This window comes from Gavia stellata, chromosome 21 (genome assembly GCF_030936135.1).
Source record: "Gavia stellata isolate bGavSte3 chromosome 21, bGavSte3.hap2, whole genome shotgun sequence".
Classification (NCBI taxonomy): Eukaryota; Metazoa; Chordata; class Aves; order Gaviiformes; family Gaviidae; genus Gavia; species Gavia stellata.
The window spans coordinates 5,326,907-5,343,165 of record NC_082614.1 but is presented as its reverse complement, the minus strand read 5'-3'; the positions used below and the strand labels follow the sequence as shown (position 1 = coordinate 5,343,165).

The window sequence follows — 16,259 nt, the reverse complement described above, 5'->3', positions numbered from 1 at the left end:
AGAGAAAAATTCAGGAAGCTAACCTGATCATCCAGGAGAGTCCATCTTTTACCAGACAAGACTGCACTGTAGCATGCAAATGCCAAAGATTTCCCTTCTGCCAGCCAGCACAACTTCCCCACTGCTCATCTTTGCTTCAGATAGCTCCGGCTTAGCAATTGTGGAGTATAGACCAAGCTGTCATCCACACATTACATTCAGTCAGGCTTTGACACAGTGCATGCCACAGAGGTCGGCAAGGGAAGAATAGCAGAGGTCTAAATTCCCATCTCTCTAAGACATCTGAAACTCAGATCAGTTTCAATCAAACTGGGAGGGAAGCACAACCATTGCAAACCACAAACTGATGATAACAGCTGTGATTAGGAGGAAAACAGGTTACACATTTAGAAGATGTGGCCTTTCAAACATAGGGTGTCTCCACAGCAATTTGTAAATTTTAGGATATACTACAAGCATGCTGTTGTAACTAACTTTGAGAAAGAAGGTTACGGACAGTTACTGCAGAAGGCAAGACTTTAACATTTCTGTATGACAGCTGACAACGCCTATGTCCTACTGGCTGCTACATGCCCTCCAAAGCACTTAAAAGGCTTGATTACTGTCACTTAGAGCCCCAAACATCAGTGAGTAAACACACGCACACACGAATGAGGTATGTTCCCAGCATGACTGGCTGCAAATATACTGCCAACAGGTAAAGACAGAGAAATTCTGGTTGGGCCCGAATTACATAGGTACCATCCATTCAAGGAAGAATGTGAAAATACTTAAACCACAGGGCAGGCCAGGGCGCATAACAGTGAAACTCCTGTTGCCTTTTTTTCTTTTTTTACTGTTTCTCCTAAATGTTTACCACTAAGTCATATGGTACAATGTAACACCCCATAATATAGATGAATACCTCTCAGACTCCTGCCTTGGAAAGAACAGAAAGTGAATCTGTTTCCATCCAGGGCCTATGTCTTTAGATTCCTCTCCTGTTCTGTGTTTTCCCAGGCAAGCTGGAAAGGTTTCCATGTTCAGTTCATGTTGGCAGTGAGGCCACTGGATGTCCTTGGCAAAGTAAATCCCAGAGCAAACTGGAATGCCTTTCTAGTTTTCTTTTCCATTCCTTACTCAGGACTGTGCACCAAGTTTAGCTGTTCTCATTCACTGCAATTCTAACAGGCAGAAAGTAAATTTTAGGCCTGGTCATTCAGAATTAAGGACTTTTTTCAGTATAAAAATACATGGACAGGCAGATACATCCGTAAGTACGTGTGGCTTTGCACCAAAGGCACCAGAAGCTTTAGCACTGACTAGGTCTGAGATGCAAGCTGACTGAAATAGAGGAAAGGTTTCCATGAAAAATAAAGTTAAAAAAAAAAAAAACCAAAAACCCCAAACCAAACAAGTAAACAACAATGAACCACACACAGCTGTAAGGAGAAGAACCTAGAAGTCAGCCCGTTTCCCAACAAAAACAGGGGCTGCATTAGGAGAGCTAAAGTTTTAGGATTCAAGCAGTCTCCACGCTCTTCATAGGTTCCTGTCCATGTCTCCTCCACTGTCCCGTAACAGGCACATTTGCAGGGAGCATAGTAAACCACAGCAGGAGCCGGCTAAGCTAAAAATAACTGGCAAGAGTGTTATTTTATAAGCCAGAGCAGTTCCCTATTCCATTTCACTGATCATCTCCACGCAATGCACCAGCATAACTGAGCACAGAGGTGGGATGGAGCAAATGTGACTGTTCAGGTCAGCACTACTGCTGTGCTCAAACTACAGCCTTGGTTTCATTTCTAAAAAGAAATCTAGTAACAAAGCCTAAAAGGAAACTGCATGTACTAACTACATTGGGGGGGCTGCTTCTCTCATACCTAGTGTGGCTCTATCATTTGTCAGGTGAATGGATGAAAATTCCAACCATGATCAGCATACTGTTTACTATTTTGTTCTTCTCAGTTGTCTCAGAGTTTTGCAGCCACTTCAGACAACATTTGGCAACAGGAATCTCCAGAGAAGTAGAACAAAATGGACCAATTCCCACAGCATGATCTGTTAACAAAAAACCCCACAACGTATATATTCCATTTCCTGTATTTAACTAGAGCAGACCAAAAGTCCTGCCATGCAGAGAGGAAAGTGCCTGTTAAAACAAGAGTTTAACTGAACTGACAAGGTTTGTGAGAAGGGAAGGGAGGACCAGACCTAGGCAGCAGGGGGTATTAAAGTCTATTAAAAAAAACCAAACCTAAAACAGTAAACGTGCCTGATAAGAATACTGTTCTGCTTCTGGATCTTCAACCTCTTTCAGGATGAGTCGCTTTGGCTTTTTCCCCCCCCCCCCATACTGTTTTGTTTTCTCACTAGTGCAGCTAGGACACTAAGAAGCCAATAAAGCCAGCCACCATTTTCCTGTTTACATGTAAATGTAGCCATTGACATCTTACTTGTCACACTGTAAAAAAATAAGCTATTGATTTACCATCTTGGCCTAGAACAAGCAACCCAAACTAAATGCCTTGCTAGGCAGATGGCTCTGCCTACACCACTAACAACCTTTTCTGAACACAGCTGCTGCCCAAGCTCAGTGTCTTCCTGTCATCTGGCTGGAGAAGAAAAACCAACAGTTTTGTGTCATTCATAACCATGGGAAGGTAGTTATAGAATTTTTTTTTTTTTAAATTAAAGATGCTGAAGGTAGAACACAGCTCCCTACCAGCATTAATAAACACCATCTACTCCCTATTTCTTTTCCCTTAAAACTACTAGATAAGATGAAGGTAGTTGGGGTCACATGTCAAGGTTTGTTCTGGGCTAGTAAGTTCCCACCTGACATACCATACCACCTTTCCCTCCAAACTGCGTGCTTCTTTTGTTGAATTTGCTTTTAGAAGTGGAAGACCTCCTCTAATTATTATGATCATGAAGGATAAATTTAGAAAAACATGATTCAAGAACAAGCAGCACAGTGGTGCCAGTCAGAGTTCTCAGAGAAGCTGAAGAGCAGATGAGAGGAAAGACCTCTCAGTCTGAGCTCATGGTATACTCCATCAGACACCGACAATGCCGTTTCACACTTCAGCATCATTGACTGATTCATTGCTGTTCAGATTTTATTAAAATATGGGATAAGAAGGAGCTTATTTTGGTAACACAGATGTGTTACACCACCATTTCATTAAGCCCTGCCATCCCACAGCATGAATGAGCCAACAAGTGATTTTGAAGCCATGTCAAGGGAAAGCACTAAAATGCCAATGAATTTCATCCAAAGGAAAACAGGCCCACACCAGTCCCAACTAAGACGCAACAAAGCGGATGATGGTGTCCCCCAACAGCTTTCTTCTGTACCCAAACTTGTATATACAAAGCAGAGCTCCTGCTTAGACAGTAGCTCTCAAAGCAAATGATTAGAGGTCCTCGTGCCCAGCAAGTCACAAAGTAGTTTCATTCAGTAACTTTGCACCAAGGCCAAGAACTGAGGTCTTGTGGCTCCCTAATGGTTTAAGGAGGGCTGTGGGTATGCAGAGGCACACAGACCCAGGCAAGATCGGAGCCCAGCTGCGTGTGCAGACATCTGTGACTGACACACACACACTTCAAGGGCACTCAGAAGCTGTAATTCAGATCAGCTGGTGCAGGAGAAGAGGGCAAAGCAGGAGGACTTACTTGTGAAAACAGCTCTCTCTGCTGCAGGCGCTAGAGAAGCCTTTGCACTATTGCTGTACTGCAGGTGATGTAGCTAAGGATTGTTGACAGTGAGGACTCATTCCCAGGCAAGTCACAAAATAAACAGGGTTGGGGTTTTTTTGGGTTTGTTGTTTTTTGGGGTTTTTTTTTTGGGGGGGGGGGGGGGGGCAGTGTCCCCACACCCCACTTTCCTGCACAAGGTCTTCTCTTTCCCTAGTGGTGAAGGAAGCTCGTTAGGGAAACACTCTGGACACAAAGTGTCAAGAAACACAAAATATATACACCAAGTGTGTGTACACACACACACACATACATATATACACACACACCCCGCCCACAGTAGACGATTGATCAGTTGTCCCAACTGTCCAGGAACAGGATATGGCTGTGCCAAAATACAGGCTGAACCCAAGGAATCCACACCAGACTCTTACTGAGCAGTCTGCACAGCAGGGTAAGATTTTAAAACATTAACCAGTACAGCGGGGACACTCATATACAGAGCAGACACAGCCAATGATGGTGCTTGCTGCTGTTAACACTTTCATTTCCAAATTCCATTGCTTAATAAAAACAGGTAAAGAGAAGAGTCTGAGCAGCTAGTCCAGAGCGTAACACAAGCCAGAGGCAGACCTAGAGAAGTAGATTACTCCAGAGGAGCTAGTTGAAAGCAAGAAAAATTTAAAAACAATATAGCAGCAAAAGAAACACTTTCTTCCATGTGGTTTTTAGATTTACTTTCTCCTTTTATTCCAGTGGCATCCCCCTCCCAAAAGAGCCAGACAACCATTGCCCAAGGTAAAGCACTGAAATTCCAGAAGGAGTGATAATCACAGTGGTCTGACACTGGCACTTAAGGCCTGCTTCTGATTTCAAGCATGAAAAAAATAAATCAATTATTTACCAGAATTACGACCTACTTAGCAGATAATAGCCTGGGATCTCCTCCCTCCTCCCTTCACAAGCAATATTTTGCTAGAGAACAAAGCATTAAAAAGGAAAGTAAGCGGGAGTAACTGGAACAGGGGCTGTCTTGCATGAGCTATCAACCACCAACAGTACCATCTCATCAACTGCTCGTGAACAGCCCCGGGCAGTTCCCAGCAGGCAGGTGGTGATCGGAACCAGCTCCCATTGCGTCAGGGACCACTGAGTTGCTCATCCCTTTGCTCACTGCAGCACTCAAACAAGGGGCTTAAAAGCATCTTCTGCTCAGCCAAAGCAATGAGCAGGCCTAAATGCCTGTGACTGGCACCTGAATAGTGGCTGTGGAAACCCTGGCTATTAGATACCGTGCATGAACTGACATTGAAACCTGTATTTTGACAGGAAAAAAGAATCTACAAATCCAAGAACCACTAAGAGAAGCCCTAAGGAGGGCCACCTACAGCTATGAAGAGAAAAACTTCACATTTCTGAGACAAAATCCAAAATCTTCAAGCCGGACAGGGAGCTTCCAAAAGCAACTTTGTGTGGGGCAAGAGATAACAGAACTTTATGCCCAAATGCATTACAAGTACACATATGGTCTCAGCATCTTGACCAGACACCTTAGAAAGAATAGAGACTTAAATGATTCCTTGGCCTCATTCAATTAAAGTTAACAGAGGTAGGGAAATACAAATTCACATCAATTTGTATTGCACTGGAAGCTGGTTTCACCCCACCTATCCCCAAACAACTGATTTAGGAATGGTGTCAACCTAAACACCTTACATAGTCCAGAGGCATGTCCGGAAGCAAACAAAACAATCTTAGATGGGATAAACTGCTTCCTGGAAGGGGATCACTGCTTGACAACAGAAGAAATCCTCACAGTTATGCTCCCCCCATCAGAGGGAAAGGATCCAGGCCATGTTTTTTGACTTGACCGGACCATTTTGGAAGGGAAAAAGATCAGCCAGGCACAGATACTTACTCTGAACTGAGTAAACTGTATGTACAGCTCATTTTTGTGCCAGTATAGGAGCACACACCCAGACGGATGGCTGTGTTCCTCCATGCAGCACAGCTGTGGCCTGCTGGCTGCTCTAAAGCTTAGCTGCCTCATATCTTCATTTCTTTTATAGGAAATGTATTTATTTATTTTAATCTCTTGTCTTTCATATCGTGTTTGTAGGCAGTCAAATATTTTGAGTGAAAACTTCAGAGAAAAACCTAACCCTCTTTAAATGGAATAAACGTACAATCAGAAGCAAATAAAACACAACAGGGAAAAATAAAGGAACACTTGTACATCAGCACTATATTTAGATACTGCTTTACTAGGACTTTTACAGAAACTTGGAAGACGTGCTGTGTTGATGCTTGGTCCAACCCTAAAAAGCTTCAAGCAATTCGACACAGCCCTGAAATAGAAGTTCTGACGTTTTAGACTGCAAGCTGCACAGAGCAGATACTGTTCAACAGCACAGTAACTGTTTTCTACAAAACCTCTGCATGCCACTACGTTTCCTGGACTAATAATTCACTTTAATTTTCAGCAGCATTTTTAAACAACAACTACACTGTCTGACAGACTCACACACTTTGATAGGTTTGAGCTAACTGAAGAATTAGTGGGACAAAACAAGATTTCTGTCAATATTACTACAGCAGAAAGACAGAAATACTACTTGTAAGTCACTATGTCGGACTAGCTATCCGATGTGCCAAGCAGGGTATCCACTCACATAAAGTGGAAAGCTGGTTCCTACCCCAAGGGTAGGGTTTGGTCAGAATGGAAGACAGGCCAAAAAAACCCCACAAAAAACCTTAACCTGGGATTTGTTTTACTTCCTCAGAGTGGTGCATGCCACAGTACAGATTTTATATAGTTCATAAAATGCACCCACCCAGTGCATGTGGCAATGCAAATCCTGTTCAGAACATCACTACCACAAAACAACAACCACCACCTTCAAGAGGCTCCTTTTCTGTCCCAAATACTCATTTCTCCTCCTGAAAAACTTTAAAAACAGAAAAGAAGGAAGGTATCTTGGGAAGGTGAATTAAAAGGGTAGTACTGGTACAGGACATGGGGTTGAATTTTTGGGACCACACTGGTACCTCGTAAGCCCAATTAATTCATGAAAATAAGGCTTAGACCCAGGCTATTTGAGCAAATTTTAACCTAGATCCTCGGCCAAGAAGCTTTCAATCAAAAAAGTGTAGACTATAAAACCAGCAGGTGTTAAAGATGCCACAGAGAACGACATCAAGTAGTAATGAAGAAACACAGTTCACACAAAAGAGATGACAAATATCCTCGGATGCTTTCTTCCTCTTAATAATCACAACCGTTTAAGTTGTTAGTTTCACATCAGCAACACAGGGCTTGTGGACCACAAGTGGCTAGACACAGAAGGAGCTATAGGAAGTGAAACATGCCTCTTCTATCCTAAATTAAAAATGGGCTGGAGCTTAGTACCAACTGATCATTTTATAAAGGGCAAGCTGTCTTTTAACAGCAGCCTGGTAGAGATAAAAAATTATGGAATAGCCTCATTTTTGTTTATGGGTTTGTTTTTAACAGATGGGAATGAGAGGAGAAGAGAAACAAAACAAGCATAACTCATTCCTTTTGCATATTACTCCTGAATGTAACAGCCAAGAAAAAATGTGGAGTTTCATAAGCACCTGCACTGATGATCCATGTGTATTAATGAATCTTAACATACAGCTTTCATGAAGCTGAAGGCTGAATTCAGTGAGCAAGGTGAGAGCTTCCTAGGTGAAGCCAGCATACCCTTGTGCCCAGCAACTACCTCTCAAAGATTGAAAGTACTCAATTCTCAGTCAAGCAGATGGGGTCTCTTGCCTTTGATTAGTATGCCCTTCTTCAACAGGAGCATGAGGATCCACACTCTGTCCAACTCTACGGCGAGATTAGGTACAGTTTCTCCTCTGCCTACGATTAGCATCTGATGTTGGCAAATGTGAGGGGAATAAGAACGGGAAAACAAAAGCACAGCTGACTCTTGTCAAAGGGTGGCAGTATGATGGCCTGGACATCATATAAACTGGATGTTAATCAAAGGAGTTGGTTGCTCAAGCTTAGTCACTACCCTTATTCTCTACTAGTCACTACAGGACCTCACAACTGCCAGGTCTCTCTTCCAAAGCCTGGAGATTTAAACTGAGTCTGAAGTTAACTTGAAGTCACGCACACCAGCTCTTCTGCCTCAAAGAGGCACAAAGGGTAACAGGAACAAAGGCAGTGAGAAGTGAGAGTCTCAGGACCTGAAGTGCTCACACAAGGGACTATATTAACAGAGTACCACAAAGTATTCCTGCTGCTGTTGCGTCTTGGTTATGAGGATCTGAGCCTAACATGTGAGCCTCCTTCCAAGGCTGCCTCCCTCCTACAGGTAAGGATGAGCACTGACCAATAGGTGCCTAGCGAAGAGCATCCACTATTCCTTTTCTGTAACTACTTCTTGGAAACCAAGTTCCCCTTGGGACTTGGCAAAAAGCCAAGGGCGAAATGCAAAATTTAGTAATGGCAGGATCTGCAGCACAGCAGTCCCACAGTGCACAGACTTTTCTAAAGGGATTACTGGCTATGAGCCACGCTCAGAGGAGGCTCTTTACATGAGGCTGGCACTTCTCCCAGCAGAAGGTGTCAGGGGATGACACAGACACTAGGTAACAGAGGCATAACAACCCAGCATGCATTCACTAGGGATGAACCCCCTTCTAGAATCAGGGGAAAGCAGTTACTGCAACAGGGGGTCTTGTCAGATGACAGTATTAACTCTACAGCTACTAGCAGCGCACCAAATCATGCTTAACCCCAGAGCACCGCTTAAACACAGGAGCTTAGGCTCCCCTCCTCCACTCCAGGGCATGCAAAGGGCACAAGTGGAACCAGTGTGTACCACAGACCGTCACATGTCTTGGCATCCCGTGAACTAGTCTCACAAGGACATTATTGATAGATGCTATTTCTCACCAGGTGCATGTAAACAACCAGCAGATACTACTGGTACATGGAAGCGCAGGCAATCATGCTGTGCCTTATACTGGCGAACATGGAGCGATGTGCACTACAGACATTAAAGAAAGCTTGTGTGTTCGAAAGACAGGTGTTTAAAACCCACCTCTCAGCAAAAACTTGGAAGGACCATATTGCAAAATGAGCTTCCCTCTCGATATACAATTTCTTATTCAAACCCAGACTCACTTTTCAGGCATATAAACAGTCTAGAATTAAAATGTCACGCTCTCCAATAACAGTATTTTCTCTCTAATCTGCCCTCTAGATAGGACAGGCTTGCCTCTTCCCATTGCTTCTCTCTGACCAGGATGTAAAGCTTCTTCTTGCCTGTTATCCTCCAAGAACCTCAGACTTCTCTTGCTTAGACCACAAGGTCTGCCAAGAAGTCAAGGCTGGAAAAGTTTTTGTATGCGAGTATTCCTATTTCACTGTCCCAAGTATTTTTGTAAAACAAGAAGAATGCCATACCCTATAGCTGTAAAGATGCCTGGCCTACAAGACAGCAGGTTGCCCAATGCAGCTTGGTAAGGAACTTTGAAGAGGACACATCCAGTAAAGATTCTCACCTCCTTCAAATTCTGTTAATAATCCACTTTTCTTACTGAATGCTGTCCACACATTACTGAGGTCCAAAGAATGCAACAGCGTGGGTCATGTACACAGCCCTCCACATCTGGAGGCCTGCAAACAATGGGAGGCCAAGGCTGCATCATGTGCCAGGAAGCTTTAGGCACCATGCAATCAGCTCAGCTAGTTTTGTGGTTTAGTGTCTAGCCCCAGAACACCACATTCCCATTTTGAACCTACCAAAACCAGCTCAACTAATAGGCCCAAACACTGTGTATAAAATATATATTTAAGGGAAGCAAGAAGGGGGTGGGGGGAAGAAGCCATGAATAGAAGCCTTTATGTCAGGAGTTACTCCCCATCTAGTTGTTGGGTATTTTAAATCTCTCCCTCTCCACTGCCCATGGTTATTGAGTTCAATAAAAGGGAAGAAGGGAACCACCTTGGACAAGCCCCTCCTGCTTAGTTTCTTTCAATGGTAAGAAGTTCCCATTTAGTTTCACCATGTGTAGCTGAAAACTAGCATAATCCACTACTACAGCTACTTATTTTATATATTTAATTACTTACAACACAACAACAGGTCTAGTCAAACCTATTTCCCTGTTCCCAGTGCTAGTCTTTCCCTCTGTTCTTATGCCAGATACAAGAAGTATTATACACAATAGCATCCAATGCCAAAAACTCTTCCATTCTTTAAATAGCAGAGCCCATGAGAGTGATCCTACAAAGCAAGGATCTCAATCAGTGACAAAAAGAGCTCGCACATGGAAAAAGAAGTGGTATTTCTTGGGATGTCATTACTTGCAAGAAATGGAGCACAGACATCCTGCAGTACTGTCCAGAAGAAATGGAAGAAAAGATTGAAGAAAAGGCTTGAAATAGAAGTTAGAAAAAAGCAGTTGCTTTAAACAGAAACCCAAACAACTTTTTTCTGCACAAGCAAACAAACCCAATAATTTCTGAATGCTCCTTCAGTATTCCATCCAAAGGGTCAGGAATTCCTAGCTACAGAGATTTTTACTGCATTAGAGGAACTGAAACCTTTTTCCTCCTTACATGGGAACACATCTAATGTCAGGTGTGTAATAGATTGTATGTGCATGTGAGTTAATGCCTCTCCTGGCAGTAGTTAATGGTTGATCCTGGTAACACAAGAATTATATCAAAATTCTGCCATAAAGGATAAAACTAACTTACAGGGAAATAGCTTTACACTGAGTGAGTGAGCTAGAGCTGCAAATTAGGAGGACTAAAGCTTAATTTAGGTAAGCTTCTCTCTGCAAGGGTAGGAACAAAAATTAAAACTGAGGAGAAAAAGAAGAATAAAAAGAGCTGGTGACAGAGAATTCAATCCAAAGAGACAGGATGGCAAAGAGAAGGTGGCTTCTCTGAGAATGACAGCTGGAGAAAGGAAGTCCTGGCATGCAGGAAATTCAAGGCAGAAAACTCTTTCTACGCCTCCAGGACTGCTGGAAATTAGGAACATTCCAGTAACTTAAATTTGATTGCTTAAAACATTACAGCTCTCTGAATGCAATCAGACTGCTCTGGAAACTGCCAAAACCCATCACTACTTCCAGTATCACTTGGGCAGTTCATTATTCATGAGAAGTGGGCACAACAAACTCGTACTTCTCTGTGGTTTGCATATATACAAAGTCTGACAAAAAAAAAAAAACAGTCAGTGATTCACAGCAGTCACTGGAAAAGTGTCTAGGAAACTCTTTTGCAAGGTTTGACAGCGTGGCACCATGGTTACTAAGACAATACAAGGCACAAAATCCTGCTGTATATCTAATCCCTTTATGTTTAACCATCTGGGATAGCAATTCCTTTCATGTAATAGGGATAAGTCCCAGTATTTTAGAAATGTTGCTGTTTGTCCAACATCCAAGTTTTTCCATTACTTTTTATCTTTCTAAAATGTACAGATATGCTAAATTTATTATTTTATTCATTACTATCAGGACACGTGACAGGAAGATGACAGCTAAGGAGATCAGGGTATTTTGTTCAGCAAGTGAACAGTTAGACTCTAGGAAGAATCAGATTAGTATCCAGCAATGCCTTGACTTCCTCCATTTTTACACTGAGGTAATATCTACTTATGCTCAGAACTTTAAAAGTTTAAAAAAATATTTGGAGATCTCTGGGCAAAAGTCAGTTACTACAGGCAACATTAACTCAACTTTTCTTATGCTAGCCACTTGCCAGAAAGTATATACACAACAAATCAATTTTCACAGCAGGGAGGGTTTGGTAAATGAATTAGGATAGTCTATGTAGCTAAAGACCGAATTATTTGATTGCAAAGAGGGGAAATTCCAAAGCATCACTCAGGAACAGCTTTCTGAGACAAGGAAAATTAGACACCTTTAAGCTACTATAGAAACAAGCAAAACACACCGCCCCACACAACAGCAGAATTTCAGAATTACATAAATCCAAGACCCCCAAAATCTTACATATATTCCCATCATCACCAAGCCTCAATGCACTATTTTGCAGTCACATTCTTATTGGTGCTGTCCTTTACTCCTCTTCTACCTTTCCTGTACCAATCTTTTAGCCAAGGCTTCTGCAAGGGCATGGAGAAAAAACTGCATCAGTCACAAATTCACAATGTTTATAGTTTTTACCCCTACGCACTGCCTTCAGCTGTGATTTCATGGATGCCAGTCCCAGCAGCTAGTCTTCAGATAAGCTTATACAGTAATTGACTTGGCATCTTCTTGAACACTTACGATTATTTTGAGAGCTTACAGGTAGGAAAGTCATTGTATGAGGGCATCCCTCTCTCACACATCCTCCACTCTTCTTAAAATCATGCTCTGGAATACATCATCACATCTGCTGTCAAGGTACTGCAACATGAGGAAGCTTAACAAAGACAAAGATTAAGCCAGCTCCTGTATATATCCCACCACCATCGCTCCACTCACACACACAGGCTGTATAAAGACAATCTGGAGTCTCACTGTCTACATTGAGCTGAAACGTGCTATGCATGCGTCTACAGAATGACATTTCAATAAATAAATAAATCTGTAGGATGATGCTCTTTGACCTCCAGCACAAATGACCAGACTGCTGGTTCAGCCTGAGTAGCTTCCACTGCTCCAGGAGCTCTGTATTTGCAGTGGGAAGGCAACTGGGTCACTGCCATACCTCAGCAGACCACAAATATAGCTTCAGACACTTGACATCAATCCCAATTATTTGGTGTCTTTTCTTGTTGTCTCCAATCAATCACCCCCTCCAAATTCTGGCTTTTCCTGTTGTTAAGAACTGGGATTCACTGCTTCAGCCTGGCTTCCTCTAGGACACATGGGGAGGAGAGATAAGCCCTCCCTTTCAGTCAGTGCTGACCACAGATAAGCACAGGGGCTTTATTATTTTCCACCTGGTCTCTACCAGCAAACACAAGGCAAGGATAATCTGAAAACTTGACAAGTTGAGTATTGGAATAAGCAAATGCTTCTTCAGCAAGTCTCAGCTTACTAACAAGGTTTAAGCAACAGGGCACGTTATTTTAGGCTGAGGAAGTAACCAAATCTTACAAGACCGCAGGAAAGAAAATTAGTTCTCCTCCCTAGCAAAACTGAGGGCAAATAGCTGATGTGCATAACCATTCTTTGGAGAGCAACACATACTGTCAAAGCTTTTTAAGCCAGCCTTTAGCCACATTAAATACCTTTAACACAAAAGAATTTGAAGACCACAGTCTAACAGACGAGGAAGCTTTGCCATCTCATCCTCTGCAGCAAGGCATTGGTAGCAACACTTAAAAGTGTCTAAGAGGAGACTGAGCAAAAAAGAAGAGGGGGAGGATTTAAAAATATACTGTAGTTTTAGTGCTTCAACAAATGCCAGGAAATTCCGAAGTCCTCCCTCTTATTTTGTCCCAAAATACAATGGTATGATTTAAGAAGGGTGTGTAAAAAGTTATTTGGTGCACCTTAACTGCCTATGCTGTTGCCCACAGGCAGAGAAACTACTCCAAACAGCAAGGCAATGTAAAGTCTTGATTTCTTACGACCTCAAGCTATATTGGAACAGATGCACTTTTAAAATTTGCTTTTGTTTTATATCTTGTACCCATGTCACCCTGCAGATCTTGCTAGAGAAAAGCTTGTCCCTTGGAATAAAAAAAGACAGCATTTTGAGAAATACACAAGCAGATTAACTGAATTCCTAAACCCATTTCAGCAACTGTGCTTCTCATTTACGCTCATGTGCTGCATTCTCCGGTGCTTTTAAGTTGTTGCCACATTCCTAAAGACAGCTATCAGCATGGCAATTGCCATTATAAAACTGGAGTTCCATCTTTAGACTTAAGATGAAATAAGGTCTCAGAAATGAGATGCAAGAGAACAAGTCTGTACGATCAAACATTTGGAAATTCTTAGTCAAACAGCTGAGACAATGTTTCCACACTGGACAGATGTGCTCTGTTCATCAAAATGCTGCCTAGTACTTTATGTAGATTTTATGTATGCTACCACTTCCAAGCTGGTTTCTCCTGCTAAATCAAATCCTATGTGGATGCTCATCAGCACTGATCTTCAGCCGATAGTCTACATTTCAGAGACACTTCTAATCTGAACTCCCAAGGTGATCCCTACACATAATGCACTGAAATATTTACTGTGGGCTTAGAAATTTACAGGTCTGGTCTCTCCCTCAGAAACCGGGTTTTTTCCCCCAATGAAAAGTTTGAAATATTTGTGGGCCAGGACAAAGAAATATAAAGAGATTGTTACTAAAAAAAGATCCTTGCAATTCATTTGAGAAAGTTCTTTTTACTGAAGCCAGTGGGACTATATGTCAGAACATATGGTTAGAAGAAACACTAAAAACACTAGAAGAAACACTAAAAAGTCAAATACTCCAGCGCTTTGGAGCAGGCGCTCCTTAAGAGACAAGAAAGTAATTTGCGAAATAATCCAATTTAAAACACAACAAAACCAGTCCTCCAGAAATACAAACACACAAAGCAAGATGCTCTCAGTATGTACAAGCAGGCACAGCTAGGATCTGCAGATCATTTGACCTATTTTGATTCTTTATAATGTTTCCATAAAATAAGGCACTTAAATAAACAAATACAAATATTTTGTTTAATCAATGCCCCCCAACAGTGTGCTACAAGACTGCCTATCAAATTAGAAAAAAAATAAAAAGATACGGTATTTTATTTAAAATAGAACAAAGAAACACTCATAATTAAAATAAGCAGGAAAGTACCCTTCAGCGAGGAAAAGGAGTAACCCTGGGGCAAGTCATTGAAAACTGGTTTAGATTTGACAAGTTACATAGTATGCTCAGGGGCTATACAAGCAGTACACTCTGTGCAGCATACACAGATAAGCGAGACCACACTGCACACATATCAATGGATAACCTACACCATGCAATTAAATATTTAGGGAAATTAGGGCCTGCATGAAGCTCTGCAGGAGCCCTTGCCTCCTTACACTGACTCTGGAAGACAAGGTATACATTAGCCTTTGCACAGACTTTGCCACGAGTAGGGATAACTTTCACCTTTGTGACAACATTTGCATGGGTAGTTGTGGCAGAGGAAGATGTGATGCTCCAGGTGAGCAAACAGGTCCACACAAGTCTTGCATACTTAGCAAGTAGAATAAAAGTTATGCGGTCCCAAAGACTTTTAGGGTCAGACCTCTTATTTACATTACAGACGTATGGATGATAGAGGATGCGAAAACATCGGCGTGTCAATGAATCAGATTGTGTATCTTTTCCTGAAACAAGAGTTTCAAAGGAACTCACACTTCATGCACTGCACAAAAGTGAGGAGAAAAGGCCTTACTGCTGAACCACAAAATATTCTGCATGTTGTGATGCAAAAAAAAAAAAAAAAAAAAACCAAAAACCCCACACGCTGCAAGACATTTAAAACATTTGATAATGTGTGCACAGCAAACTGTAACATCAGAACTACATCTTTTATAGCATATGTAAAGGAGTGTATCTGTCTTGCTTTTAGAACATTATAAAACCAGATTTCCTAGAGAAGGAGCCTCTCAACATTGCTACAGTAGAGCAAGTAATACCAGACTGCAACAGCTACCTGAGAGAACACAGATAAGGACATTACGCATGCACAAAAATGGTGTCAGCCACCAACTTGTACATCCATTTGTCTGCAATTATAGCCTATTACGGCTGCAGTCATAACACAGTTATTCAACAAATTCTGAAGACATTAACCTCCTGGAGAGTATGAAGTAGTTTTTCACCACCAGAAGAACCAGCTGCCAGAGGATTACTGCAGTGATAAAAACCATTTTCCCTCTACACCACCTTACAGTGACAACAAGGGCATCAATCTGAAAGGACAAAGGACAAGCTATGAGTATCTTTAAGTAAACATCTGTAGATTGGGAGGGTGGCAAAGAGATTGTCTTCAGAACCATTACCCCAGAGGCACCACAGACCAAAAAGGATGGATGCCAGTTCAAATGAAGAACCCTACCCGATGACAGGTCCACGCATATTCACAGATTACAAATTGCTACAGGAAAAAAAAAGTGGCAACATTACGTGCTTTATAAGCTGCTTCTCTGACGTGTGGAATTAAGAAATTATGTAGGTGTTTCTACAGCCTTAGTTCTGACCACAGCAGAACGGCATTCCCAGAGAGGAGTGGACACCAAAAGGCAGGAAGGAGCAGCTCCTGGCAGGAGAGGTCGCAGCTTGCCAGTCCAGTTGGATAGTGCTGTGAGAACATCACTCTGCTCTACCAGCACAAGCAGTCTGGCCGCTTGCTCAGAGACAAATCATGTTACTGAGGCCTTCCCAAAGTCAATTCATTTAATAAATCACCCTTGTCTCATACCAGTTTTCAGCTTCAGTATGAACCCTGACCTTGATTAAGCTGTAAGGTTGGACTAACAAAGAAATGCTACACAAAAGTAAACCAAAAGATGCAGATTTTCCATCAAGCTATTCCATTAATTTTCCTTTATAAATCCAGCTTTGCAGCTAAAAGAGGACACAGTCTCCC

The 16,259-nt window shown here is 42.0% G+C and overlaps 1 protein-coding gene across 2 annotated transcripts in view; it reads right to left on the bottom strand.

The window, feature by feature from the left end:
* The window catches only part of BCR (BCR activator of RhoGEF and GTPase), a 101,302-nt gene that overhangs the window by 58,835 nt on the left and 26,208 nt on the right, over positions 1–16,259 (bottom strand). Inside the window, exon 3 of one of the 2 annotated variants that reach the window (XM_059827469.1) lies at positions 9,666–9,678. The exons of the other annotated variant lie outside the window; for it this stretch is intronic. Coding sequence (XP_059683452.1) covers positions 9,666–9,678 — 13 coding nt within the window. The remainder of the gene's footprint in view (positions 1–9,665; positions 9,679–16,259) is intronic. 2 annotated transcript variants of the gene reach the window in all.